At 38.7% G+C, this 27527-nt stretch overlaps 1 protein-coding gene and 1 long non-coding RNA gene across 2 annotated transcripts in view; one reads left to right on the top strand and one right to left on the bottom strand.

Annotated features, from left to right (window-relative positions):
- LOC140514999 (uncharacterized) overlaps positions 1–27527 on the top strand; it is a 37445-nt gene that overhangs the window by 8314 nt on the left and 1604 nt on the right. The window contains exons 2-3 of the long non-coding RNA XR_011970799.1: positions 21360–21440; positions 22859–23007. This is a non-coding gene — a long non-coding RNA (uncharacterized lncRNA). The remainder of the gene's footprint in view (positions 1–21359; positions 21441–22858; positions 23008–27527) is intronic.
- PDE6C (phosphodiesterase 6C) overlaps positions 1–27527 on the bottom strand; it is an 86949-nt gene that overhangs the window by 58688 nt on the left and 734 nt on the right. The window contains exons 2-11 of the mRNA XM_072625543.1: positions 19724–19876; positions 18295–18384; positions 16720–16860; positions 15454–15528; positions 14039–14103; positions 13847–13913; positions 10777–10824; positions 6646–6795; positions 4764–4907; positions 906–974 (exon numbers count right to left, since the gene is read on the bottom strand). Of these exons, the coding sequence (XP_072481644.1) occupies positions 906–974; positions 4764–4907; positions 6646–6795; positions 10777–10824; positions 13847–13913; positions 14039–14103; positions 15454–15528; positions 16720–16860; positions 18295–18384; positions 19724–19876 (1002 nt within the window). The remainder of the gene's footprint in view (positions 1–905; positions 975–4763; positions 4908–6645; positions 6796–10776; positions 10825–13846; positions 13914–14038; positions 14104–15453; positions 15529–16719; positions 16861–18294; positions 18385–19723; positions 19877–27527) is intronic.

Genomic DNA, 27527 nt, shown 5'->3' with positions numbered 1-27527 from the left:
TAATCTAATCCACTTGCTCTTCTTGGATATTCTACCTTCTGTCTCTCATGCCTGGAATGCACTTCTTTACCTCTCCTCCGTAGAGTCCCTAACTTCTTTCAAAAATCAGTTCAAGGGCCATCTCTTGTATGTTGGCTGTAATGAAATGGCCAAAGACAAAATCTGTATTTATTTTGTGTTTACTTGTTTTATACACATTTACTCCACCAATAGAAATATAAACTCCTTGAAGGCAGGGATTGTTTCGTTTTTGTCTGATGCCTGGTTCATATTAGACACTTAAATGAGTGTTGAATGAATAAACAAATGAATGACTGATAGAATTAGTAACTGAGTGGATGAATCCTGGGTGAAGCAAATAAAGTAGCATAAACTGTATTAGTATATTCCTAAACTGCATGTGGACAGCAGTCATCAGTGGATAGAGTGCTGAGCTTGGAATCAGGATGACCTGAGTTCAAATGTGGCCTTAGACACTTACTAGCTATGTGACCCTGGACAAGTCACTTAACCCTGTTTGTCTCAGTTTCCTCATCTGTAGAAGGAAATGGCAAACCACTCTAATATCTTTGCCAAGAAAACCCCAAATGGGGTCATGGAGAGTCAGACATGGCTGGACAACAACAAAACTGCATGTAGACTGTGCATGTAACATCCAGAAGTCTTTACTCTATAGGATCCTTTTTATGCACTAATATATGTGCTGGACAGTGTGGATAAAATAAAAGAAGGTTTGGGGAAAGTTCAGTCTTTGATTAATAAGGGTAATCTCTCCCCACATTTTGCCCAGGGTGCTAGGAGAGGTGGCCTGGGGAACTAGCTAATGACAACAGGAGCCATTTCTCTTAACACATAGTAGCCCTTTTGCCTCATGAGGCCACTAAACATAACAGGAGAGGACTTACCAAAATCTGGATGAGTTGTTTTTCTTCACAGTCTTCAATAATATTTGTATTCAATTTCTCTTTGTATTTCTAAAATGGAAAAACCTTGGAGACAGTAAATTTCTCTGAAGCAGAAATTAACCCCTACTGAATTCTTCCAGTACTATTAATAACAAAAATGTTGCTGGGTTTTTAAGAGGAAGCCTGGATCTGTGAGTTTCTGAGAAAGAACTATCATCTTTTCATCCTGGAAGAAATGTGAGAACTCAGTCCATTGGAAAATGTTTTCCTTTGTTACCTTACAATATCATAGCGCAAACTATGCTGTGTGGAACTGAAGCCAAGTGGAGAGGGGTGTAATTTTAAGTATTTCTTCATCCTCCTGAGGTGCCTATTTTTACCCACATTCTCTGAGAATATTCATCTTTTCCTCTTTTCTCCTCACCTTCATTTATACTCTCTCATCATCTGTAGAGAACAACTTATTTGGCAATTTTCCTGCTGACATCTAAAGCAGTAATTCTCAAGATATGATCTCTGGACAATTAACACTCCCCAGTTATCATCTGAGCTGGTTCCTTGCAGGAAGAATATTTCTCTTCTGGAACATCATCAGAAAGTTACTCTCATGGATTGTGCTATGAAATTATCCTATGTTTATCCTGGGTTATGTTTCAGATGGCCTTTCTAAAAATAAGAGGGAGAGTTAAAGAGAGATAAGGAAATAAAAAATAAGAGGGAAAAGATCTGGACTCTTGCCCTATAAGATTTTAGAGCTAAAAGGTACCTTAGAGATTATCTTAATCTAACCCCTTCATTTTACGAGACTCGCCAAGATCACGTAGCAAGCAAGTAGCAAAACTACTAACACATAGTTCAATGCTCTTTCTATTAACAATACTGCCATTTGGTTACTGGCTATATGATCTTGGACTCTTGAGCTCTCTTATTTCCCAGTTACCCTATTTGTAAAATAACAATAATACTTACCATATCTACCAGGCTTACTGGGAGGATCATGAAGAGTAATATATGAGAAAGCATTTTGAAAAGTATAAATAGCTACATATAAATATAAGGGTTTTTTCCTATTCTTTTATTATTAATGTGCAATGGACTATAGCATAGGACTTGTGTAGCCAAATAAAATATTTCCTTATTTTATTCTTACTCTTATTCTTATCATTATTTTCTAAGATATTAAACTTTTCAGTATGACATTGACCGATAAAATTGCACAAATTATAAATATTTTAACCTCAAAGATATCTGTTTCTCAACTAAAGAATTTAATTTGCAGATGTGTTTCATTTAAAGGATGAGTTTCCCTTTACTTGTTCATTTAATATTTATTTAAATGTTTATATGTCCTTAATTAAAGTCTTATGTTGATGTTTCATAATAATATATACATAACTTTGTGTTCTTACAGACTATACCAATGGTTCAAAGACTCTCATGATTATGGAAAAGCTTAGCATATGTTGCTGGCAAATCTTTTTGTCTGAAAATTGAGGACCAACCTAAGGAATTTTGTAAAAATTCATTAAGAATTTGGTTTCCCAGTAATGGTGATGATTTTTATTTTTTTCTTCAAAAATAACTGAGAACACATTTAAGTTACTTGTTTAGTTCTGAGCACCACAGTATAAAGAGAGTATCAATATGTTGTTGAGCATATAAAAAACAAAAATATAGTGTTACTATTTTAGCTGCAAATAGCTACCTTAAAAGTGATTTAATTATCCTGTTTATGAAAACTCCTATTTGTTAATCAGATTATTTTATAGCACATGGCAGTACATGGGGAAAAAAGTTGCAAAGATTACAAAGATAAACAAATTCAGAGGAAGACTCTTCAGTTTATCTTCAAGAATGTTGTTGAAAGGACCCGCACAGCCCTCCCTCACTCAAAACAAAGTCAAGTGCAAGTCATGTCATTATTTCTCTGATGGCATGGTCGTCTTCAGCAACAAAGGACAAACATACTGAAAGGACAGTGTTGAAATAACAGAAATGTAAGCTATTTGACTTAGTAATTTTCCTTAGTAACCACTGCTGGAGCTACGTTCACCTTCCCTAGAATGAACCAATGGATATTTGCATAAAACAAATGTAAGATGTTAATATTAATGTGCCCTTGAGCAAAAGTGCAAGATTTTTCCATGGTAGATTTCATTTACTTTAAATTCCATATAAGCCTGGTTTTGGAAAAATCCCTAACCTGCAAGTCAGAAGGAGTGTGCTCTAGTCTCATTGCTGGAATTGGCTAATTTTGAGACTTTGGGCTTTTTTTTTGGGGGGGGGGTCTCAGTTTCTTAATAAAATGAGGGATGACGCCTAAGGTTCTATGAATGGCAAGCTTCCAGTATAATGTGACACTGTCTGCAGCACACACACATCTACCACCCTCACTTAATGGCTTCAGCTGTTTATCAGCTGTGTGACCCTGGGCAAGTCTCTTAACCATCTCTGCCTCAGAACTCGTCAGTAAAATGAGCTAGAGAAGAAAATGGCAAATCATTCCAGTATCTTTGTCAAGAAAACCCTAAATCGGGTCAGGAAGAGTCAGATATGACTGAACAATAACAGCAATTTCTGGCATTGGCAAGTTGAAGAAGTTGGAATCTTCTCATCATGGATTTGCAAAGGACAATGCTGCATTCATCAAAAAAAAAAAAAAGTTGAGCTCGGCTTATATAGGTTTTTATCATATTGGATAGATCCATAGGAGATGATCTTTTATGTGTCAATCCATCAGAGATCTGTGATTTTGTCTATAGAACCAGAGCACATTTTATCTATAACAACAAATGATAAGAGAATATTAATTCATTGAGAGTAGTAGTTGGTTTCCCTACCATCAGAGCACTGTACCTAGCGTATTATTAGCTATATATTATTAGCTAATAGCATATTAGACTAATAATAAATGCTTGTTGATTGATTGACATGACCTATCAGATTGGTTTCAGAGTTACCTGAAGCTCAGAGAGATTGGATGATTTACCCTGTTTACAGAAAGCAGAATTTGAACTCAGATCTTTTGCAAGTTTGATATCCTATTCATTATTCTTTCTACTTCTCATTCATATCATGGAATCATAGATTTTAGATCTGCTTTACAAATGAGATCCAGAGATGTTAAGTCACTAACTGAAAGTCAAATATTTAAAATAATTGTTTTTTAACCCAATCATTATATATGCAAATATTTTCTAGTCAATTAAAAAAATCCACACTATTTTAAATCATGAGTAGGGTGGCCACACCTTGCTGTCTCAGGTGTTTTAACTGTTGGTATTTATGTGGAAAGCGTGATGACTTGCTAGCTTTGGGGACAGAAATCTGAATCTGAGTCACATTTTTGAGACCTGGAACTAGTTACTTTCTTCTCTGGCTTCAGTTCCTCTCTACAGAAGGAGAAAGTTAAACAAATATAAGATCCCTTCCAGCTCCAACATTCTCTTTCTTCCTCTGATTCAGGAGCTAGGAAGAAGAAACGGTTAGAGGTGGTCTGGGCATGGAAGTTCCTTCCTTCTTCTATTAGACCCCATTCTTTTTACTCACCAATGAACTTCAACGAGCCTGGATATTGTTTTGTTTGATTTCCATCTCCTGAAGCCTGAGAATATAACATTTCACCGTATTTAATGAAATTCCATTATAGAAATTCTGAATGGCCTGATGCATTTATCATAGAGGGATTTTTATCTATGGTAAATCTTCTTATGGCCATGTTAGCTCATCTTCATCCATTTCATGACCTCTCAGTAGTGGAGAAATCACATTCCATGATAGGCATGTTAACACACTGAGGGGATTTCAGGGAAAATAGGTAGGTAGTTAACTGTCGGGAAAACTAAATTATACACTTACCAAAATAGACTCAATTTCACCAGCAGTAGCTTTGGTCTGGTACATGAGCATTTCATAAGCAATGTCCTTCCTGTTTTCAAGTTTATTCATTTTCTCATATGTGTCAGTATTTAAAAGAGACCAGCCAAGAAACTGTGTGAGAATCTGAAATAAAAGAAAACAGTTCACTCCTTGAAGATACCTAGAAATAATGATTTAGGTATGAACATCTTGGCCCCCTGTCAGTGAATGTCCTCAACCACCTGGTTTCTTGTTCTGATCAAGCAAGAACTATCCCAGTAATTATAACAATAACTAAGGTCAGCCTTGATTGTAGATGAGAGGCGGTCAGGTGGCATAGAGCCCCAGGCCTGAGGACAGGAAGATCTGAATTCAAATCCAGTCCTAGAAATTTACTAGCTGTGTGACCTTGGGTAAGTCACTTAACCTCTGTCTCAGTTTCTTCATCTCTAAAGGGAAGATAATAATAGAATCTACTTCTCAGGGTTGTTGTAAGCATAGAATGAGATCATATTTGCAAAGCATGTAGCAACCTTTAAGTACTATAGAATTTTAATTGCTCTCTATATAGTAGATATCCTATATCTACTATATGTACACATATATTTAGTACTATATATAGTGCTAGTTATTATTATTCAATGGAGGCTATGACGGTAAATTTAGGAATGGTATGCTTCCATCCCCAAATTCTTTTCTACCTGCTGGTTGCTGCCTGAAGTTCCACCACTAACACTGAGCAACATTCACCTTTATTTTAGGGTTTTGATTCCTGTTAGACTGAAAATACTTCTAGGAGAGATTTAGGAAATATAAGCCTGAATGAATTAAGAATCTGAGAACAAGTTTTGTTAGGGGAGATTCAATGTACCTGGGAAGACCTGGAGAGTTGGAGAGGGTGCCACTGAATTTGGAAAAGTGGAAAGGGGAGGGAAAAATGGGGGAGGGACCTATTTTATAAACAATTCAGAATATAAACGTGAGCAATCATTATAATTACCTATTTCTCTGCCCTATGACTGCCCCCCAACAGTAATATCATAACATATTGAATGTGAAAGCTACAAAGGAATTTTCATCCACTCTGCTGAAAGGTAATTTACTTTACAAGTCAGCTTTTAGTAACATGAGAATGTGAGATGTTATAAATTCAATTCAATTGAACAAATCTTTATTAAGGGACCACTATATACAAGGCACTGTGTTAGGTGCACACAAATAAAATAACCTTCAAGAAAGTTACATTCTTCTGGTGGGATAATTGTTAATACCTATGTACTAGGGGAATTTTACTGGAGGTGTTACAGATATCTATCACCAGTGAGGTGAAATAGCCTGAGATGTTAGCAAGAAAACAAGAGGGAAAAGAGGAGTGGGGAGCACCAAAGGGATATGAGATTATGTATCTCAAACTGATAAGAACCTTTTGGTTGGTCTTCTGGTCTACCCCTTCACTGAGCAGATGGAAAAACTGAGAGATTTATAGAGGTGATGTGCTTTGTGCAGGGTCACATAGTTCTCTTAAAAATGAGAAAATGAGAGCTGGGAAATAGGATGATTGTGAGACCATAGAAAGGAGAGGAAAATAAGAAAGAACAGAATGAGTTGTGTGAGGCGGCCAGTAGTCAAGTCACCTGCCTCACAGAAGCAGGTATAACTTTCCTCTCTTCATTACCCAATTTGGGGAAACATCCTGGCAGGCCCACATTTTAAATTCTGACTACAAAACGTACTGTAGGCCGGATGCAGAAGTAACAATTTGGGGAGGTGGTTATTTTGAGCATTTGTGAATCACCACATAATGAAGCTTTCAAAGGAAATCCAAGCACACCAAAGCAGTTATTAGGCACTTATAGGCACTTTGTTAGTTCATGAAACTCGCCTCAGTGATTTGCTCATCATACTCATCAAAGGGCTTTGCGTCTTTTCGATTGTAGAACGTCATGACTCCCACGATGTCTTCCTTCTTGTTGACTATGGGTAAGGAGAGGACATTTTGAATAATCCAGCCTGTTTCATCAACGGGTCCTTTCTGTAAAGGATAAGAACTGTGGTCATTCATTGATAGGTAGGGTGGAGAAGGGGTCAGGAGTGGCTGGGGGACAGCTGCCACCCTATCCTGAAGGGCCCCAAAGTGAGATTTTTTTGGAGACCAGGTCATTTATTTGAATAAAAAGATGCCACCAAGGGCAGACTCTGTGAGACTCTAGGAATCATATGCCCAATGCTTCAAGGGCAGCAGTCCATTCCTTGCCAACCCTGTTCATATAATTGGGTATCACAGTACTCAATGAGAATGAGCCTGATAGATACAGGGCCTCCCCGCCACTGGACTGACAATCAAGAATTGTAGCCCCAGCTTTGCTACTAATTGTATGACCTTGAGCAAGTCATTTCATCTCCGTGCCTCAGTTTCCTTATATGTAAAAAGAGGAAGCTAGATTAGCTGATGCAGCTACCTGGTGCTTTAGATAGAATATTAGACTTGGAATCAGGAAGACCTGAGTTCAAATCTTGCCTCAGCACTTACTGGCTATGTGAATTTACATAAGTCATAACTTCTCCATGCCTCAGTTTCTGCATCTATAAAATGGGGATAATAATCCATTTCACAGGATGGTTGTGAGGATCAAATGACCCAACATCTGTAGAGTGCTTTGTTACCGCTAGCTGCCATGGTGATCATCTCTAACATGCCTGCTATCTTTGAAAACAGATGATTTCATGATTCTCTCCTAAAATGGAAACTAAGAAGAGTGGGCAGCCAGGGTAAGGGATGTGAGTAAAGTTTCTCCAATGTCACCTTAGTTCTCTCACTCTGGGTTGTGATTGCTGGAACAACCTTCTTCCTTGGTCCTGAGATGCCTTTCTTCTGCACCTCTCCAATTCACTTATCATGTAATATTGTACATCCTACTCAGACCTACTGATGTGATGTCCCCTTTTGAGACTGTAATCCACAAGGGCAGGGACCATGTTTTACCTAAATTTCAGATCTTCCCCAATATCTGGCACAGCGCATTGGGCCGGGTAGGTATTTAATAAATATCTGTTGAATGATTTGATAGATTCTCTTTAGGCACAAATGCATTTAGGAAATCTGATCATTTCTCCCTCCTTTGCCTTCTCTGAGCTCTGATAGAAATGATCCTACTGATCAGTCCTGTGCCTGACCATGGCCCCAGAGAGGCTTTGGTTGTAAGGAGCAGCTACATCCATTCCCTCCATCTGGTGTTTTCATGCTTCCCACATGAAAAAGCAAATAGATTAGTAGGTGGACCAGCTAGATTCTTTCCCTGGGACTGAACTAGCATGAATGCATGTGAATGAATACATGTGAGTGTATGCTGGTGTGTGGCTCATTCATTGGCCAGGCCACAGAAGGCATGGTTTTGTTGTTAAGAAAGCACTGCATCTTCAACAACAACTCAACAAACATTTATTAAGACCCTATTATGTGCAAGGCACTGTGCTAGGCAATAGGGAAGCAAAGAAAAAAAATAAAAGTCTCTGCCCTCACAAAGCTTCCATTCTATTAGGTGATACAGGATATACAAATAAGCAAATACAAAATAATTAGAGGAAACACTAAAAACTAGGAAGAACAGGAAAGGCTTGCTGGGAGATAAATACTAGAACTGAGGCGGGGAAGATAAAAGTCCTGAGAGGCAGGGATGAGGGCAGAAGGAATTCTGGGTGTGGGGGAGGACGCCTTGTGTGAGCTTCATGGGAGGGAGGGAGATGCCCGTCACCACGGACAAGAAGAACGGCTTGGCAAGGTTTATGTCTCTATGCATTATAAGCTGTGCTTTATAAGTAATATGTCTATATTATAGGTTATATTTTATAAGTTATATGCCTCTGCACATTATAAGTTATGCTTATGTTATGTATTAGAAGTTATGTCTCTAGGTAAGTTATATAAGTTATGCCCATGTAAGTTACATTGTTGTGCTTGATCCTTCATATCAGGAGAATGATGTTTTGACTTCAAATTGAAGTGAAGTAGAGCTGTGCAGACTCATCAGTCTCACTCTCTCCTCCAGAGTTGTTGGAGTCCAGCGGCATGACATAGGTCAGGGTGACCAGTTATGGCCCTGGATGCAGTGGGAGGCTGGCCTTTTTATATTTTGGCCTTTATAATTATAAGTTATATGTCTATCTGTTATATTATATGTTTCTCTATGTTACAAGTCTCTCTCTATTATATATATATGTGACTGTATACTTAAGTCTATATATTATAGACTTAAAAAGAAAAGCAAGTTGTACATAAAGATTTGTAGTTTCATGTATAATCCTCTTTTCCTGTTCTACTATACATATATGGAAATCTTTGTTTTTAATTGTGGTTAAATTCAGAATAAGTAATGTGTATATATTATATTATATTATATTACTTATATATTATATCATATTATATTGTACATTAATTACATGGAGGAAAGAGACAAAATCTTAAGTCTAGAAAACAGCTCACCATCCAGCTTGGTTGTGGTATAGAGTAAAGGAAAAATGATAACATGAAGCTAGATTGGAAAGGTAGGTTATGGAAGATGTCATATTCCAGACTGAGAAGACTGTATTTCATCCTAGAGGCAATAGGAAACCACTGGAAATATTTGAGCATGGGAGTGACATAGTCATGCTTTTGCCATAGGAAGATTATTTTATCCTTGTGCATTGTGTTCTTGCCAAGTACAGACATAGACTGAGTGTGTATGTGTCTGTCAGGCTTCCTGGATGTCCCAGACTTGCAGAAGGGTTCCAAGTTTCAGCTTTGTGCCCCTGGGAGCTGTTAGTCCCTGATTCTATCTGGGAATGGATCTTGCATCTTTAGCCAGAAGCTTGTTAAACCTAAGAGAATAAATCCCAGATAGAGCATGAAACCTCCCAACATCAAGGCCAAGCTACCTGTGATAGATCCAGTGGGTCCATGAGGTCAGCCACTGATGGGAGATGAGGAAGAAAGGAAGCATACACTCTGAGAGATTTTACCAGACCCATGACTGAGGGGTGGGGTGCTATTTGAGTAGGGAAGGGTTAGAGTGCGTTCCCAAGGCCATGTCCATCCTTGGGAACGATGGTAGAAGAAATAGGAGGAGATTGGAGAAGGAGGTAGTGTCAGAATTAGCATTCTAAGACTGCCCTGGATGTAGTGAGGCCCCAGATGGGGGAGTTATCCTAAGGAAGACAAGATGATGAGTAGCACAAGAGGGTAGAAGATCAGGCAATGGAAGCCATATTTTGGAGTGGGGGGTGAGAAATTTGACAGCAGCAGATGTTCAATTGGCTCATCAAAAACTAAGCAACTTGTATGCAACCAAAGAACCATCAAAGGGAGTTGATTTCAGGATGAAGGAGGTATATTCTACCATTGGGAGTAGGAAAGAATGGCATTGTGGTAGGGCTACAACCAAGCCCTCTCTAGGACACAGGGTCCTGGGTACCAGAAAGAAGAGAGTATGTTCCTCTCCCTCTTTCCTTTCTTTTCCCTCAGCTATGCCCCTCTTTTCTCTCCCTCTTATTTCTTCTTCTTCCCCCTACTCCCTCCTCTTAGCTGAGGGAAGGAACTAATTTTTACTTTTGTATCCTCATCATGTGCTTTTCTTAATATGGCTTTTAATAAGTGTTTGTTGATCAGTTGCTAGAAATGAACCCAATTTATATTTATGTTGCTAAACCTGTCACTCACTTCCAGCTACCAGGCAACAAAATTGCTGTACCAGTTAAATTGGACCTAAAAAGAGAAGCAGGGAAATGATGAATTTGGAATAAGAGGCCCAGGGTTTGAATCAGAGCTCTGCTTCTTAGCACTCCTGTGACGTTGTCAAATTACTTCCTCTTTCTGGGCCTTCTTTTCCTTATCTATGAAAGGAAGGGGTTGGACTAGGTGATTTCTAGGGTACATTCCTGCTCTAAATCTTAGCATCTATTAAGAAAAATGTGAATCTTATTGCCTCTGGGGTAGAGATGGGGAAAAGAAGGAGGATGGAACTGGATAGTTCCTTACCTGAAATGTGAAGTATTCATCTGCTGGTGCATTCATCATATTACAAATCTGCAGGGAGAAGAAAATGTCTTCAGAAATAGTGGGACTGATAAGTAAATGAGGCAGCAAAAACTCAGGTTAAATACAGCAAATAGCTTTAGTGCCATTACTTTCAAAGTTAAAACACTTTATGTTAACAATTGGTCAATTACCAACATAGGCAGTGACATGGGCTAATAGCCTCAACATTAAGGGTTTTTGTTTAACTGTTTTATGGGAGTATTTTGTAGATTTTGTTTGGGTATTTATCTGATGTGTCAAAACAAAATTATTAATGAACCATTCATACCTACCTATGTGAAAACTGAAGCTGATTCATTTTCTTTCAGAGTACACCAGGGGTCTCTCATAGACTCCTTTATGGAGTTATTTCTTAATGAACCAGACAGATTTTTCAAAGAGCAGCTTATCTATAGCAAATAGCCATCAATTTCTTATTGACATTAACATTTATTCTGCTTAATTAAGTCATTTGTTGACATTTAGCACTATCTCTGTTGACTTATACCTCTACATGCAAACTGATTTATAAGTAACATGAAACCAAAGCATTTTATTTCCCTTCTCCAAGGAAGACAGGGATGCAGGAGATGGAGTGTGTGTGTGTGTGTGTGCGTGTGTGTGTGTGTGTGTGTGTTGGGGACAGGGGTGGAGCAGTAGCGGGGTGGAGGAGGGGAAGGGATGGAAAGAGACCTTGCTTAGACAGGTGGTTTGTATTAGAGGACGCTAATTTCCAACACAGAATGGGATTAGGGAAAAAGGAGGGGAGGGCAGATCTAGGAAATTAACTTCCCAGCTCCTTCTGAATTAGGTTTTCACAGTGTGACTTCATTATTTTAAATGTTGTGAATTCTCTGAACACTAGACTTATTTATATTTAAATGTATGCACAAGATGACATTCCGTTATCTGCTATTTTTGGTTCCCAAATAGCAGATAATGGGGCTGTTACTCAACTTTGAGTACGTAATTACTTGCAAATTTCCTTTCCTCCTCTCCTCTTTCTAGTCCTACTTAGTCCTCTCCTCTGCACTACTCTCCTCCTTACCCACCCCAGGCTTTCTCCTATCTTCCCCTCCCCTCTCTTTCCTTCTACCCTTCTTTGTCCACCCTTATTCTGTCCTTCTTTCTATCTTCCCCTCTCCCTTTCCTTCTTTCCCCTCTTTTCTACTCCTCTTTCTTTCTCCTTTGCTTTCACTTCCCTTCTTCCATTCCCTCCCCTTTCTCTTCTTTTCCTTTCCCTCTTCCCTCTTTTGCATTTCTCTCTCCCTTCTCCTTTCCTCTTCCCTTCTCTATCCCTCCTTCTCTTTCTTTCTTCTTCTTTCCTTTTCATCTCCTCCCATGCTTGCTCCTTCCTTCTCTTCCTTTTCCTGTCCCCTCCTCTCCCTTCTCCCCTTCTTCCATTTCCCCATCCCTCTCCCTTTCCTTATTTCCTTCCTTTAATAGTCTATTAAAATTACACTCCAAGCATAGAAAAATTACCCACAGAAGAAAAATATCCTAAGGTCTCAATTCTAAATAGGTTCACACTGATTGCTTTGTAAATCTCCATGAGTCATTATGAGTCACTGAAACTCTCAACCCAGGTGGCCAAAATTTAACAGAGGCTGCCAAAGGTGCAGAGAAAATGTTAGAGGAAAAGGAGAAATCATGCAAGTAAGCACAGCAAAAACATACTTCTGGTGTTGGATTCTGAAAGGCAGAAGAGAATCCATGGTAACTAAGGGAAACATCTGACTTTGGTGACCATGTTTTGAGAATGGACAGACTTTGATACAGATGAATGAGGAGTCAGAATCTGGAAGGAGAGGGATCGGCAGGAATGCAGAGGACTACGACAAAGGTGGACAGATTTTGGGGGGCTGAATTAGGCAAGACGTTCAGGGATGAGAAGAAATAATGTGTGTTCTCAACAGTCTAGGCATTGTGGGATAGCACACAGGGCAGTGAACTGGGCTGTCAGAAGATCTGGACTCTAGTTCCAGCTTTGCCTCTAACTTGTTGAGTGAACTTGGACAACTCATTTCACTTCTCTGAGATACTTTTTTTTTGCATGTTAATAAAACAACAGTACAATAATTTTGGATCATATGGTTTCCAGCTTCTGCGATTCTACATTAACAAGGGAGGGTTATGTTATGGTGAGTGAGCCCTGATACTGTTTGGCAGAAACCAGCACAGATATGGAGAAAGAGGTATTTGACCTGGGAGAAATTGGTACACATTTCAAGTTTCTTCCAGTGCTCAGAGAATCAAAAAATTTTAGAGCTAGAAGAAAGTGAAGAAGGAAATTGAGCTGTTGAGTGCATGGAACAGATAGTAAATCCAGTAATTCATGAATATCCAGAATGGGAGGAGAGAAGGAACAGAAGAGAAGAGCAGGGAAATTATAGGAGACCATGAAAAAAGAAAAACCTGAAACAATGCTATGTAATTATGATGACCAATTTGGTCCCAGAAAAGAATTGAAAAAGTGTACTTTCCCTACCCATCTTTGCAGAGGTAGGAGATGATGAGTGTGTAACAGTGCATATATTATCAGATGTGAAAAATGTGGTGGTCTTGTTGAATTATTCTGTACAGACACATACGTACATATACATATATTTAATATTTGGGATTGCTCATTGAGTAAGGGAGGGGAGAGATAGATTGGAAAATAAAGATGTCAGAAAAATAAAAGACATCAATAAAAATAAGTTTTAAACATTTTTTAAAAGAACAATATGATAAGGAGGCCATTTATAGAACATCACAATGTAAGGGAAAAGGTCCTGTTGGAGTCCAAAGACCTAGGACCAGATTAGTAGCTTGGTTGTGTGGGCATCCTTTTGGTATTCCTCCAGTAATATGCAGTCTAGAAGTCTTTAAGTAGCTTTATAACATATGTGTCACTTTGTCTCACAGTCAGAAAAATCATCTATCCCAAGACTAATTAATGTGGCTGTATCCTGATGTTTAATTTTCAATTTTTAAGCTAATATCAGTTGGTATCTATATTTTGATAAATGATAATTGCAGAGAAACTTACAAATCCATGTTCAGCAACATATGTTGGTAAGCCACTAACAAGAGACCAGTGGTCTGCAGGAGGTGTCCTTTAGGTTAAAAAGAAGAGGAAATTATGGAGCAGATAAATATAAACTATATAAAATCTGTCAGTACACATAGTATAAAAATCATTTGCCATTCATACAACAATCTCATTCATAAGAATACTCACTGGATGACTTTGATCTCTTCTTTTCCATGTAGAATATAATCAATAATCTTATAAAAGATAATTTCCTAAATGAAAGAGACAGACTAAGAATGAATCAGAATGAACAAAAAAGCCTCCTTAGAAGGAACCCATTGTTTGAGAAATACTTTTCATAAGAATGCTGTAAAGCAGATAGTCCAGCATCTTTTCTACCAATCCCCTTCCCCCACATACCTTTTTTTCCTGATATAAATGTCTGCTTCTATGGATTAAGCCTGTCTGAAAATTAAGAGTAGGTCGCTGCCTACTTAACTACACAATAAATCTTTTTTGTTGTTGTTGCCAAATTTAGTTGTTTAAAAAAACCCAGTTGAATTTTGGTCAATTTTTGTGGGATTTTTTTGGGGGGGGGGAGGGAGTAAGGAAGAAATGGTTTTAAGTTCTTTCATCATATTACCAGATTTAATCCTCCCCCCACAATCCCCCCCCCAAACTTTTAACTGATTGCTTTCAGTAATATAAAAATAGCCTGATAGGATTTAAACTTGGTCTCAAGAAGTCACATCTAGTTTAATTTTCAGTGGGAGTTTTATTTTCCCATCTGTAAAATGAAGTTCCATACAGACTATATCTTGACTAAATGAATGAATGAAAAAACATTTATTAAACACTTTGTGCCAAGCACTGTGCTAAGTACTGATAAATAAAAGGAGCCCTCAAAGAGAGGTGTTCAGGGAGGGGCACTTTGGTCTTGAAATTTACAGGGAAGGTGATTTAGGTCTTGGAGGGGGAGGCATAGATTGACATAACCCTTCCAGGAACAGCGGCAGAGATGAATGAATCATGGTATGGAACTCAAGTTTCTCCAGTGCTCCAAGAGCCTTAGAATATTTTACAGGTAGAAGAAGGTGAGGAAGGAAATTGAAGATGAACATTGAATGTCTCTTGAATTGAACTGGGAGTGAGGGAATTTTGTAGAGGCTATCTGAAGTTACAAAGTGGTTATCAAGGTTGAAAAGAAAGATGGCTGGGGAGTAGAGAGTGAAGCCAAGCATGGCTGGTATCTTCCTAAAGTAATAATTCAGAAGCAGCAATTCCAATCAGGATAATGGGCACCAAGGTATATCATTCCCAGAATCTAGCACAGGGCTTCACACACAGTTTGCTTTGTGAGATGGATGAATGGATAGATGGATGGATGTTTGGGTGAATAGATGGATAGATGTACGGATGGATGGATGGATGGATAGATGGATGGATGTTTGGGTGAATAGATGGATAGATGTACAGATGGATGGATGGATGGATGAATGACTTTCCCAGTATATGTTTATGGGGAGCCTCCTCCCCAAAATGGAACGAAGATCCAGGATTTTCTTTGATCTAGTACAATGTGGAGTAAGCCAAGGAAAGCCTTTTTTTTTTTTTTAACTTACTCTGCCATCTGGTGTCTTTGGACCTTTGTAAGGCTGTACTTCTCCAAGCTTGATTGGCCATTCATCATAGAACTCCTACAGACAATTAGGTTTGGATGTTATTCAACAAAATATTTCACAAATCAATCTGCTCTAGATACATCTTCTGTGGTTGTTTAGTTGAGTGTATTTCACAGTATTTCTTATTCATAGGCATAGAATTATCTAGATTACTTTAGAGGTCATCTAGTACAACACTTTCACCTTGCAGATGAAGAAACAGGAAAAAAGAGGTTAAATGACTTTTTCAGGGTTACACAATTAGCTAGTTAGCAGAACTAGTCAGGGTTATTATCCTTCTATACTACCACAGCTCTTTGCTTATATCACTTCAAGTCTCAAGGATATTAAGAAAAAAATGATTGGTTATTAGTAGTATAATAAATGAAAGCCCCTGAGAGACAGTTTGTAGGTAATTAATAATCAATTTATTGATTAGGCCAGTGATCAATATATTGATGGTCAGTGGTTTTTCTCAGTAACCAAAGACCCAGAGGGAGCTCAGAATCATCTTAAATCCCTTCTGAAAGGGAATTCTAATAAGTGGAGCTCAACCCTGATTGATTAGCATTTAATAAGGGGATGGGCTAAAAGTCTTTAGTTCTTCCTGCTGAAAAAGTGGCTTATCTTGACCTCTAGCTAGTTTTCTCCTTCATGATCTGGGTTGCCCTAAACTCTAATGGAGGGGATCAAGGACAGGGGGTTCTTTCCCCAGGTAAAGACTTGCCTAGACAGGATTCTGTTTATAGTCTAAACAGGAATTGGGTTTCCACTTGGGTGGGGTTGGGCCCAACCTAGGTAATAAGCATGTGCCTTGGGATCTATCTCATCACTCAGCTAAGTCTTTTAGAGACTGAGTGACCTTTTCAGGAGCTGGGCCTTAAACAGAAAAAGCAAGGGAAAGGGTGAATCACAAATTAATAACAGTATAATATTAAGTTCTCTCAGTAGACATGGGATTTAATTACTATATATTATAAACAGGTGAACAACAAGCTCTTTATAATTCACCAAAAGTGGTAAACACCCTCACAAATCCTACTTGTAATATTTTATCATAAAGCTAACAGCTGCAAATTCATCTGAGACAAGTACTTGCAATATGATTTTAGTTAGTTATTTAAATAGTTCAGGTGAATCATGAAGCTAATTGCATTTTTTTGTGACAAGTGTGTGATTCACAGGAGACGGTAGGTGGGAAAAAAAAATCAATGGAATGATGGAGACCTTTTCTTTGGTCATATCCAGTAGGCCGATGGAGTATCTTTCACAATTCAAATAGGCTCTAATGGTGTACAGGGCTTTGTGAAATTGTCGCTCGATATCTGTAAGTTCTTCAAATACTTTGTTGGCTGACCATAAAAGGACCTGTGAATAGTTGCAGGGAAAAGAAAGAGTAAAATATATAGTCTTTAGATAAAATGTTAATTTAAAAAAAATCAATTTCCCAAGGACACAAAGAAGGAAGGAATCTAAATAGTAGTTTGAAAAAGATCTCGGGGTTTTAATGGACTGCAAGTTTAATATGAGTCAATAATATTTTATGGGTAACCGAGAAAGCTGGTGCAAACTTAGAATGCATTAAGGGAGACATAGTGTTTAGGACTGGGAGATAATAATAATATTAATAATAATGTCTAACATTGATATAATGCTTCACAGTTTGTAAAGCCATTTCCTTATATTATTTCATTTGATAACAGGCCTACCGTACTCTACCCAGGTCAGATAATATCTAGAGTATTGTGTTTGGTTCTGGATAGTAAATTCCAGAAAGGCTGTCAGTTTGTTTTGTTTTTTTTTAAATACGTATTTATTAAACACCTGCTATGTTCCAGGCACTTTATTAATGATGGGTATTCAAAGGCATAAGCAAAACAGTCCCTACCCTCGAGAAGCCAGCATTCTATTGGGAGAGAAAATATAGACACAGAAAAATATATACAAAGGATGCACAAAATAAATCCAAGATCATTTTGAGGGATGGGATCAGGAAGGGTCTCATGTAAGAAGGTGGCATTTGAGCTGAGCTTTGAAGGAAAGCTAGGCATTCTAAGAGACAAATGTAAGGATGGTCATTCCAAGAATGGGGAACAGCCTCAGAGCAATCATGACAGGCTTTGGTGACCTCCTTCTGCCCTGATGAGCTTTTGGCTTGTGCTCACATACACACACATACATACACACACACTCCCATGCATTGACTCTGGATTCCTTCATGCCTTCCTCCTCTTTCTTTTTTTTCAACTGAAGACAACTTTAGGCTCAGAACTGTGCCTATTAAGTCTGTCTGGATTTTGTCATCCTAGTTCCCAGAACTAGAATCATTCTAAGGAGATAGCAACAGAACCGAGCGCACACTCAGTCACAGGGTTTGAAGCCCCCACCAGCAGAGGAAGTCAGCCACAGTGCCCAGAATCTATATGCTCCCATTTCTCTCTATATACCCAGTGCTTGAAAATGTTTATTGATTGATTTTATATATGTATATGTAATATACAACTTTTCCTTCTACCCAAAAAACCAAGAGACTAGACTTCAGACCTCCAGTTAAACTATAATCAACAGTACCAAGTCTGGGAGAGGTGGTAGAGAAATTACTTACTGCACTTACTGCACAGCTAAATCTTCTCTCCATAGGTGTAGACCTGCCTCAGGGATCTTAGCCCTAATACCCATGCTTAATGAGACAGGACTTGCTCTGGGATCTTGGAGGAATTTGGGCTCATTGTCCCTTGTGTGCCTTCCTTCAAATTGTTAGCGGAAGAGTCTATCGCTGACTCTGGTTTTATATTCTTTTACCTGAACTTTTCGAGATTCAATATTGTGGAGGTACGCCATGTGGTGCTGCCTTAGAACAAAAGAAACAAAATTGAGGTATTTGGAAAAAACCTACAAATAAAAAAAAGAAAAAAGAAAAAATGTGAGTCGCCATTAAATTCATCTTTTGGAGGGGGGTGGGGGAGGTGCTCCACATATAGGGAATATAGGTCCAGTACAGGGGACTCCCTGCATGGAAACTTCCCTCACTGATGCAGACAGACCATTTGTTCAATCATGTCTAGCTCTTTGTGACCCCATGCTAGAGTGGTATGCCATTTCCTTCATCCTTTACAGATGAGGAAACTGCAGCAAACAGGCTTAAGTGACTTGCCCAGGGTCATACAGCTAGTAAGTGTTTGAGGCCAGATTTGAACTCAAGAAGTTGAATCCACTGCACCACTCAGCTGCCCTACATAGACTACTACTTATCTTTTTTTCCTTTTTTTGAATGTTTTATTTTTTTCCTAATTACATGTAAAGATAATTTTCAACATTCATTTTTTAAAATTTTGAGCTCCAAATTCTCTCCCACCCTCCCTTCCATTGCCTCTCCCTGAGATGGTAAGCAATTTGAGGTAGGTTACACATGGGCAGCCATGCAACATATTAGACATGTGAAAGAAAACACAAGCTAACTTTTTACACAAGCTAAGACACAAAATTTTAAAGGTGAGAAACAGTGTGCTTAGAGCTGCATTCAGACTCCATCGGTTCTTTCTCTGGAGGTGGATAGCATTTTTCATCATGAATCCTTTGCAATTGTCTTATTGTATTGCTGAGAAGAGCTAAGTCATTCACAGAGGATCATTGTACAAATATTGCTGTTCCTATATACACTGTTCCCCTTGTTCTGCTCACTTCACTCAGCATCAGTTCATGCAAGTCTTTGCAGGTTTTTCTGAAATCACCCTGCTCATCATTTCTTGTAGCACAATAGCATTCCGTTAAAAAAATCATATACCACAACTTGTTTAGGTATTCCTCGATTGATGGATAGCCCTTCGATTTCTAATTCTTTGCCAACACAAAAAGAGCTGCTATAAACATTTTGTACATGTGGGTCCTTTTCCCTTTTAAAAAATCTCTTTGGGATACAGACCTCCTAGTGGTATTGATGGATCAAGAAAGTATGCACAGCTTGATAGCCCTTGGGGCATAGTAGACCACTACTTATCTGTAACTTCTAGGCTTAGAGCCCCCTGGAGTTCTGAGAGATGAAGTATCTTGCCCATGAATATGTGGCAAAGACAGAACTCAAACCCAGGTCTTCCTGATTCCATGACTGGCCCCATACATTGCCTTTCATCTTGAAACTAAGAGATGCAAATGAGAATAAAATTTCATTTCTAATTCCTTTCCATTAAAAATGGAACCTGTGCCTGCTTCTTGTCCCCATGCCCACCATTACCTCTTCATCCTGCTTAGTAAACTCTGGCTCATTGACCTTGTTCACAGCCATCACGACAGCGAGGACCTCTTTGCCCATCATGATAGGCATTGCCAGCATATTCTTAGTGGTATAACCAGTTTGCTTATCCAGAAAGTCAGAAAAATGACTGTTCTGAAATAAAAAGAATATTCATTCATTTATTAAAGTTGTTCAGGCAGACATAGCCCTCACATCAGGGCATTAATTAGTTCTGTGAAAACTTCACATTATGTGTCTAGTAGTAGTGGGATGTGTGAGCTAGCTTGCCACTCTCACTCACCTCCTTCCCCAACCCTTGATGAAAGGGAGTTATTATTCCTTTGGGTGAGATTTTTTTTTCAACTACTCGCTTCCTCAACCTCTCCTCCTTTGGAAGAATGGTTTCCCTTTTAAATTAGCTTAGGAGAAACAATGAGAAGGAAAATAGAAAGGCCTCATCTTCAACATCATCCCAACCTAGCCAGAGCCCACTTTCTCCTTTCCCCTCCTTCAGTCATTGCCCACTCATTTATTCATTACCTAGAGATGTCCTGATACAAGATTCTCTTTCTAACTTGGGGAGTGAAAAAAATTAATTTCTTTTTCAGCTCTGAGTCCCCACTCATTAGGTTACTGGTTTTTAAAAGCAAGCTGCAAAAAATTGCAGTTTTAGATTTATTTTTCCTCCCAGATGCCCCCTAATTTCCCCTCTCTGATTCAATTTAGCAATGATACACAGAGATTAGCAGGCTCCCACCTGCTCCTCTCCCAAGGAAGGCATGAGAGGAGCTAAAAAAATAAAGGGAAAAAAGAAATGAAGAATAAACACCTGGGTGAATGTGATGATGTTTTTGGGGGGGGGGGGTCAGCAATACAGCCTCTGTTCCTACATGCCACATATAGCAATCCAATCCACTCAGCCCAGTCTTGGAGTCTGGTACTGACGATCTCGTAGCTCAGTCCCCTACTCCCATATGCTCGTGGGGCTTCTCTGGCTACTCCTTCTCCTCTGTCCCAGCCCCACGTCTACTTGCTTCTCTGATTTCCTTCCCCACAATCTCTCAGAGTGGAAGAAGCTAGGACATTGGCCATCACTCAAAAAGTCAGGGACAAATTCCCTGGAGGACCAAAGGGTGATTTTTACCAGAGAAGACTGCCATCATCCTGATCTCCTTGGCAACAAGAAGATGCCATAAATGAAAACATATTATAAAAGGAGTAATGGGGAGTGATTCCACAGGAGCAATTTTCTAAATGGGCTGAATGAAATCAGAGTTGGATTTTGAAGCATTATTGGTGGGGTTTTAAAGGAAAGGGGATATGGACTGGTCAGGTGGGCAGTGTGAGGGATAACTGATAGCATCTCTGTGACACTGATATTCTCTCATTATGGAGAGAAAACAGGGAAGAATTCTAGGATGTTTCATGGCTCTCTGTGGTGAAATTATGGGAGGAGATGGGCAAAAGTCTCATGGAATAAATGAGCATGGCAGGTTGTAATCTGCATGGTGGGGTTAGGTTGTAATCAAAGATGTGGTAAGGCTCAAACGAGAGAATGGATGTAAAGTGCTTTGCAAACCTCAAAACTCTATATAAATGCCAGTTATTATTATTAATTATTGTTATTATTATCCAGTGCCTGGGTCTGCAGTCTGGTGATAACTTCATTCCCTGAATCTCCTAATGCACTCAAGTAAGGTTACAGAGCAATAGAGAGGTACGTTGGAAAAAGTTTAACAACCAGACTCTTTGAAAAATGTGTCCGTATATACATAATACACACACTTTTAAGTTTCATCTGCATTATAAATACTTTACTAGGCCTAGAAATCAACAAAGCAATAAATCAAACCTTGATTTGCAGTGATTGGGGCTTTCTGAGGTGTAAAGGCTCATGATGAAGCTTTAACAATGAGCTCTCCTCTGACAAGGTAGTTAGAGCTTGCTCCACTATAGCCCTAAGTACAGTGTATTTTCAGGGAAGTATTATGTAGAGTAATCATAATAAATGATACTTCTCTGGTACTGCAACGTTTGCAAAGATCCTTTTAAGACTTTATTTCACTTGATTCTTTAACAACAATCCTTTGAGGTTGGTGCTATTATTATCCCCATTTTACAGATGGGCCTGAGGAAGTGTCCAGGATCATACAGCTAAGTATCAAGCTAGATTTTGAACCCAGAGTCTGATGTCAAATCTAATACTCCAGACGTTCCACCAGGCTGCCTGTATGTAACACTAGTACCCACTTGGATAGCTGGGAGCACTATTTTTCACAGACCTCAAAGTTTCTGCAGAACTAATAATTCTCAGTTTCAGAAAGGATTAAATTGATAGTTCCCTAGAAAAAGAGAGTAAAACTTGCAGGAGAAGCCCACTCCAGAAGCCTATGCTACCAAGAAATTTTCTTTTTTCCATCCCCTATTCTTCCTTTGGTCTCTTTTTGAGCTCATTGGAGATGGAGTATATGTAGCTCTGGGCTAGAAATCTGCCATAATTCACACTAAGATCTTTGGCCTCTCTGGGACTCAGAGAATAGTAATAAGGTAACAAAATTGTGAGACATCATTAACAAATAGTTTTGAGGTCAGAGCTATTGTTAATATAGGGGATAGAGACTAGATTTGTAATTTCATTGGTACGGAGAACACCTGAGTGAGGAGCCTTTCTCTACAGACATCATTCATTTTATTGGACTTTGCAGATATTGATTTTGTTTGTTGGGGGTTTTGTTTTGTTTTGCTTTTTACAAATTTCAGATCAAATAAGTCTATTGGTACCATTTTTCCAAAAGCATATGTTCACATTATGTTTCTGGGTCACATTTTGATAATTCTCACAATATTTCAAACTTTTTCATTATTGTATGGTGAGCTGTGATCAGATCTTTGACACTATTGGGCTTGTTTTGGGGTACCACGAACTATGCCCATATAAGTTGGGAAACTTAATATATGTTATGTGTATTCTGACTGCTCCACTGACTGGCTGTTCCTCACCCCTCTCTCTCCTAGGACCTCCCTATTAGATACAACAATATTGAAAAAAATTAAAAACCCTACAATAGACTCTAAATGTTCAAGTGAAAGGAAGAGTCATTCAATGCAGCAAATTTCATTGTTATCTTATTTCAGGAAATTGCCACCTTTGGCAATCACCACCCTGACGGGTCAGCAACCATCCACATCGAGGCAAGACCCTCTGCCAACAAAAGGATTACAACTAGCTGAAGTCAAAGATGATGATTATCAATTTTTTTTAGCAATAAAGTATTTGTATTAAGGTAGGTACATTGATTTTTAAGACATAATACTATCACACATTTAATAGACTATGGCATTGTGTAAACATAACTTTTATGTGTACTGGGAACCCCCAAAATTCATGGGAGTCACTTCACTGAGACATTTATTTTATTGTGGTGGTCTGGAACTAAACCTGCAATATCTCTGAGGTATATCTGTACTTAGAAACAGGTTGACACTTTTTCTGCAAATTCTAATCTTAGCCCACTCTAAAAATAGGCTGGTGGGCTGCCTCAATAGGGACTGTGTTTCTCCTCATTAGGGATTTTCAATGGAAGGAAGTTTGGTTGGCTAAGTTATGGAACTTCTTGGTTAGTTAAGGGTTGGATCAGACTTTGAGGCCTCTTTCAACTGTGAAATTGATGATTCCCCATAGCAACTGTGGAGTAGGTAGTATAAACAGTATTATCTCCCTTTTACAGGTGAGGAAATTGCAACTCTCAGAGGCAGAAAGACTTGTGGTCAAGAGGTAGAGTTAGAAAATGATGCCAGGATTCTGACTCCAAGTCATTCACCCTCTATCATGTTGCTATGTACTATGTTTCCAATCTGTTGTGCCACCATATTGTTGTTCTAGACACAGTATAATCCTCAGATGTTAAAAGGACACTTCTTTTTTAACAGTGGAAATTTGAAAATAATTAAATATAGGGACCCTTTAATAGGAATTGTGTTGGGGAGCAGTGGTAGGGGAGAACAGGAATAATGTCTACCATTAAGTTTACCAAGGTTTATTTTTGAGAGACAGAATTACGTAGTAGACATTGGCAGAGTTGACCCAGAGGTCAAAGAAAGAGCCCAGTTCAAGTTCTTCTCCTGGTAGGTACTGGTTATATGTCTCTAGTCAAGAGATTTAACTGCTCAATGCCCCTGGACAACTTGGTAAAATTAGCATAAAATGCAGAACAGTTGCCAATCTGAATTGTTAGAAGGAATTTCCTCATTGGAAGCTCTGTATGCCAATGAAAAGACAGTTCTGGTCCAAGCTATTATCTTTGGAGAGATATGGTTTGATGATACTTAATATAGGAATTCTCCTCTGGCTATGATGGGAACTTGTCATACTTTGGAGTCCTGGGTTTATGGGCATTATATAACATATAGACAAACCTTTTGATTAGCCTTGTTAATGAGAGACAAGGATAACATGGATCCATGAAATCTATAGAGTATTTTTCAATAGCTTCTACCTTGTTCCTCATTCTGCCTTCATAGCAAAATAGATTGATGAGAATTTCATATCCTCTTCCTGTGCCTGGTCACCCCCTAGTGGAAGTGCTAATAAGCAATAAAATAATTAAGAGGTAGACAGCGGATGAACGGAGACATGATCCCTAGCCCAGAAGCCCTCTTCTCCCACCAGTAAATGGGAATGGGCTTTCAGAAATCTGCATATGGATCTCTTCAGCATCCTTCTCTAGAGTAAGGTAGTTCATGAGGGCTGTACTAAAATTAGCTATGTAGTATTCTGTAGGTTTCATGGTAATTTTTACAGTACTGTAATGGGTAGAGGACCAGTCTTGGAACTGGGAAGACTTGCATTTAGGTCTTACCTTTGACACAGGCTAGCTAACTTCTTGGTTCCTCATGCAATTTTCTAAAACTACAAATTGCGTAGCTGTTCATCTGCCCAGGCATTGGCCAATCTACATCAGACATTCCCCACACTGATTAAGTTACAGGCCTGGACCCTGGCCTACTTCCTCAAAAAATCATCTACCTGTGTTAACAGCACCTCAGTTTCCAAATCTGTTGATTGATGGGGTTTGGACTAAGTCATCTGTGGGATCCTTTCCACTCTAAGGTTCCACTGATTTTGTGATTCATCTTTCTTCTGGCCCCAATAATATGCTAACACAGGCACACCTTTCAATCAACCCCATTTAGAATCATGAGGGAGAACAGAAGGAGGGGCACCACAGATTGTCTGTGGTTTTATGTCATTTTCTGTAACACCTGCTGCTCTTGGGCTATGCAGACCTGTGACTGAGGACAGAAGAATCCTGAGGCTTCAATGTGGGTTGAGCATGTCCACTGTGTTTGTTCCCTGAACTCAAGAAACTACACCCATTAATTATATAAAGGCAGTCGAAAGAAATAAACCAGTGTTAAAAAAATTTTCCTTTTTCTTCCATTAAAAATTAAAGGAATTAAAAATCTTTTGATTTAATGTTTTCTTAATAACCTAATGTCCTACTGATTATGAGCAGTAATTCGGCTAGAGATGTTATAACTCATGAAAACGTTCAGGATTTTCTTTTCTATGTAATTACCCTGAGCAAAAAAAAAAAAAAAAGGATCTTTCTGGCAGTAAATGACCCAGAGTTTCGAGCTATGGTCCTTCCAGTTGATTAAAGCTCCTTGCATGAAGGAGTCACAGATATGTGACATCCTCCTTGAATCTCTGCCCATCACCTCTAGAAACAAACTTGGGTCAGCTTCACCACAGAGAAGGATATGAAAGGAATCACCCATGTGGCATCTTTCTCGATCTCTGCACTCTTTTCCCCATGTAATCAGCTTTATGAATTTAGAAGGATTATCCTTCCAGCCTACCCGTGGCATGTCAGAGGCAACCCAACAGAGAAAGCATTTTTAATAGCAGTCCAGCATAAAATAGTCAGGTAATAGCAGTCCTTTTACAAGACACTTTCTTCCTACCTTATCTTAATGTACAATGCTAATGACGGTTTATTTTTGTACTGATTATTTCCTTCAGGAAATTTTAACTGTGTCATGTTCATTCTATGTAACTAATCTCTTAGAAGAAAGGAACTTTGGAATTAGGAAGACCTGGTTTAAGGTCCTGGCTCTGTTTCACACTAAATGTGTGACCATAGGTAAAGTCTCTCAACCTCTCAGTGCCTCAGTCTACTGTCTATCCATATTAAGAATTTGTATAACTGGAAATTCCCCCACACCAATAAAATAATATAACCAAATCCCTTCCTCTTCTCTCCCAGACAAAAATTTTCCTATGATGCAGAGAAGCTTCCTATAAAATCACTTGTATTTAATTTTGTTCTAAATTCCACATGAAAATGATGAGAAAATGAAAAGTCTGAACTTAGTATCCCACTATGGAACCTATTTTGAAATTCTTCATGCTGCAAGTAGTCTATAGACTACTTATACTTATTCAAGGACATATACATATATAAATAGGTATTACTTATATATACATATATACATGTACATACGTATATAAATATATGTACATGTATTTATACCCTAATTACTTATAGAGCAGTGTTCATGAGTGAAAACTTATTCAGTTAGATTGAAAGGAAGACTTTATGATTGGAGAAATAGAGAAGCAATCTCAGAAGCACTAAGGAAGGGCAAATAAGTAAATATATTGAAAAAGGAAGAAACAAAAGGAGAATAGGAGCCATTTCTGTTGTTCAGTCATCTTTCAGTCCTGTCTGACTCTTGGTGATCCCATTTGAGGTTTTCTTGGCTTTGCCATTTCCTTCTCCAGCTCATTTTGCAGATGAGGAAACTAAGGCAAACAGGGTTATGAGTTGCCCAGGGTCACCCAGATTTGAACTCAAGAAGATGTCTTCCTGACTCCAGGTTCAGCACTTTTACTCATTGTGCCACCTCATTGACTTATTGGGAATCATAGACCTAGCTTATAGGTCCCAGTGTACTATGGGACATTGGACAGACTTTAAATTTCTCTGGGTTCCACAACTTCAAAATAAGGACATTGGACTAAATGATCTTTAAGGTCCCTTCAACTTCTTTGATCCTACAGTTCTGTAAAAATTCACATCTCTAATAATAAATGTCTCAATATTTCAACTCAACTCAGGACTTCTGACTTCTAGAGGAGAAAAAGGTAGCATCTAGACCATCCACTTGGTAGTCATCACAGACAAACTTTACCCCCATGAGTCACTTTGGGGACACACTTGAATTTAAAGATACCCTGGAACAAAAGCAAAATTCTCCCACCTTGGGAAATAATCTCTATTTGCCCACCCCAACACTCTCCTTTGTGGAACTTTACCCCCTTTTCACAAAAGACTGTCTCACTTCAGGAATTTCTTCTACCAGGACCATGTTTCCAGATTAGAAACATTCCTGGCTATGTTTTCCACAAGAACCAGGGACAGTCTTCTCTCCCAGAAGATTGTTTTTTTCTCAGGAAAAATATCAAACTTGTTTTTTAGGACACCTTCTGTCTTCATTGGATAACCTTTCCTTAGAATGCCCCGGTGGGATCCCCAGCCTAGCATCATAGAGGAGTGCATGGAACAAACACCCAGCCACTTTATGCTCAACCTTGGGGAAAAACATTTAGTCACCAGGAAGAACTGATGACCTGATAACATATTTGTAGCAAACAATCTACCAACCTCAGAAGGTATGGGATATTGGCTGAACAAACCCCTCAGCAGGCCCCAGGTTCCTGTCTATCAGATAACAACAAAAGAGTGCAGCAAAGGCAGGAGGAGGTTTCAGTTACTGGCCCTCTCCCTACTCATGTCCA

The sequence above is a fragment of the Notamacropus eugenii genome, chromosome 1, assembly GCF_028372415.1.
Source record: "Notamacropus eugenii isolate mMacEug1 chromosome 1, mMacEug1.pri_v2, whole genome shotgun sequence".
NCBI classification, from domain to species: Eukaryota; Metazoa; Chordata; class Mammalia; order Diprotodontia; family Macropodidae; genus Notamacropus; species Notamacropus eugenii.
This window is presented reverse-complemented; position numbering and strand designations above follow the sequence as displayed.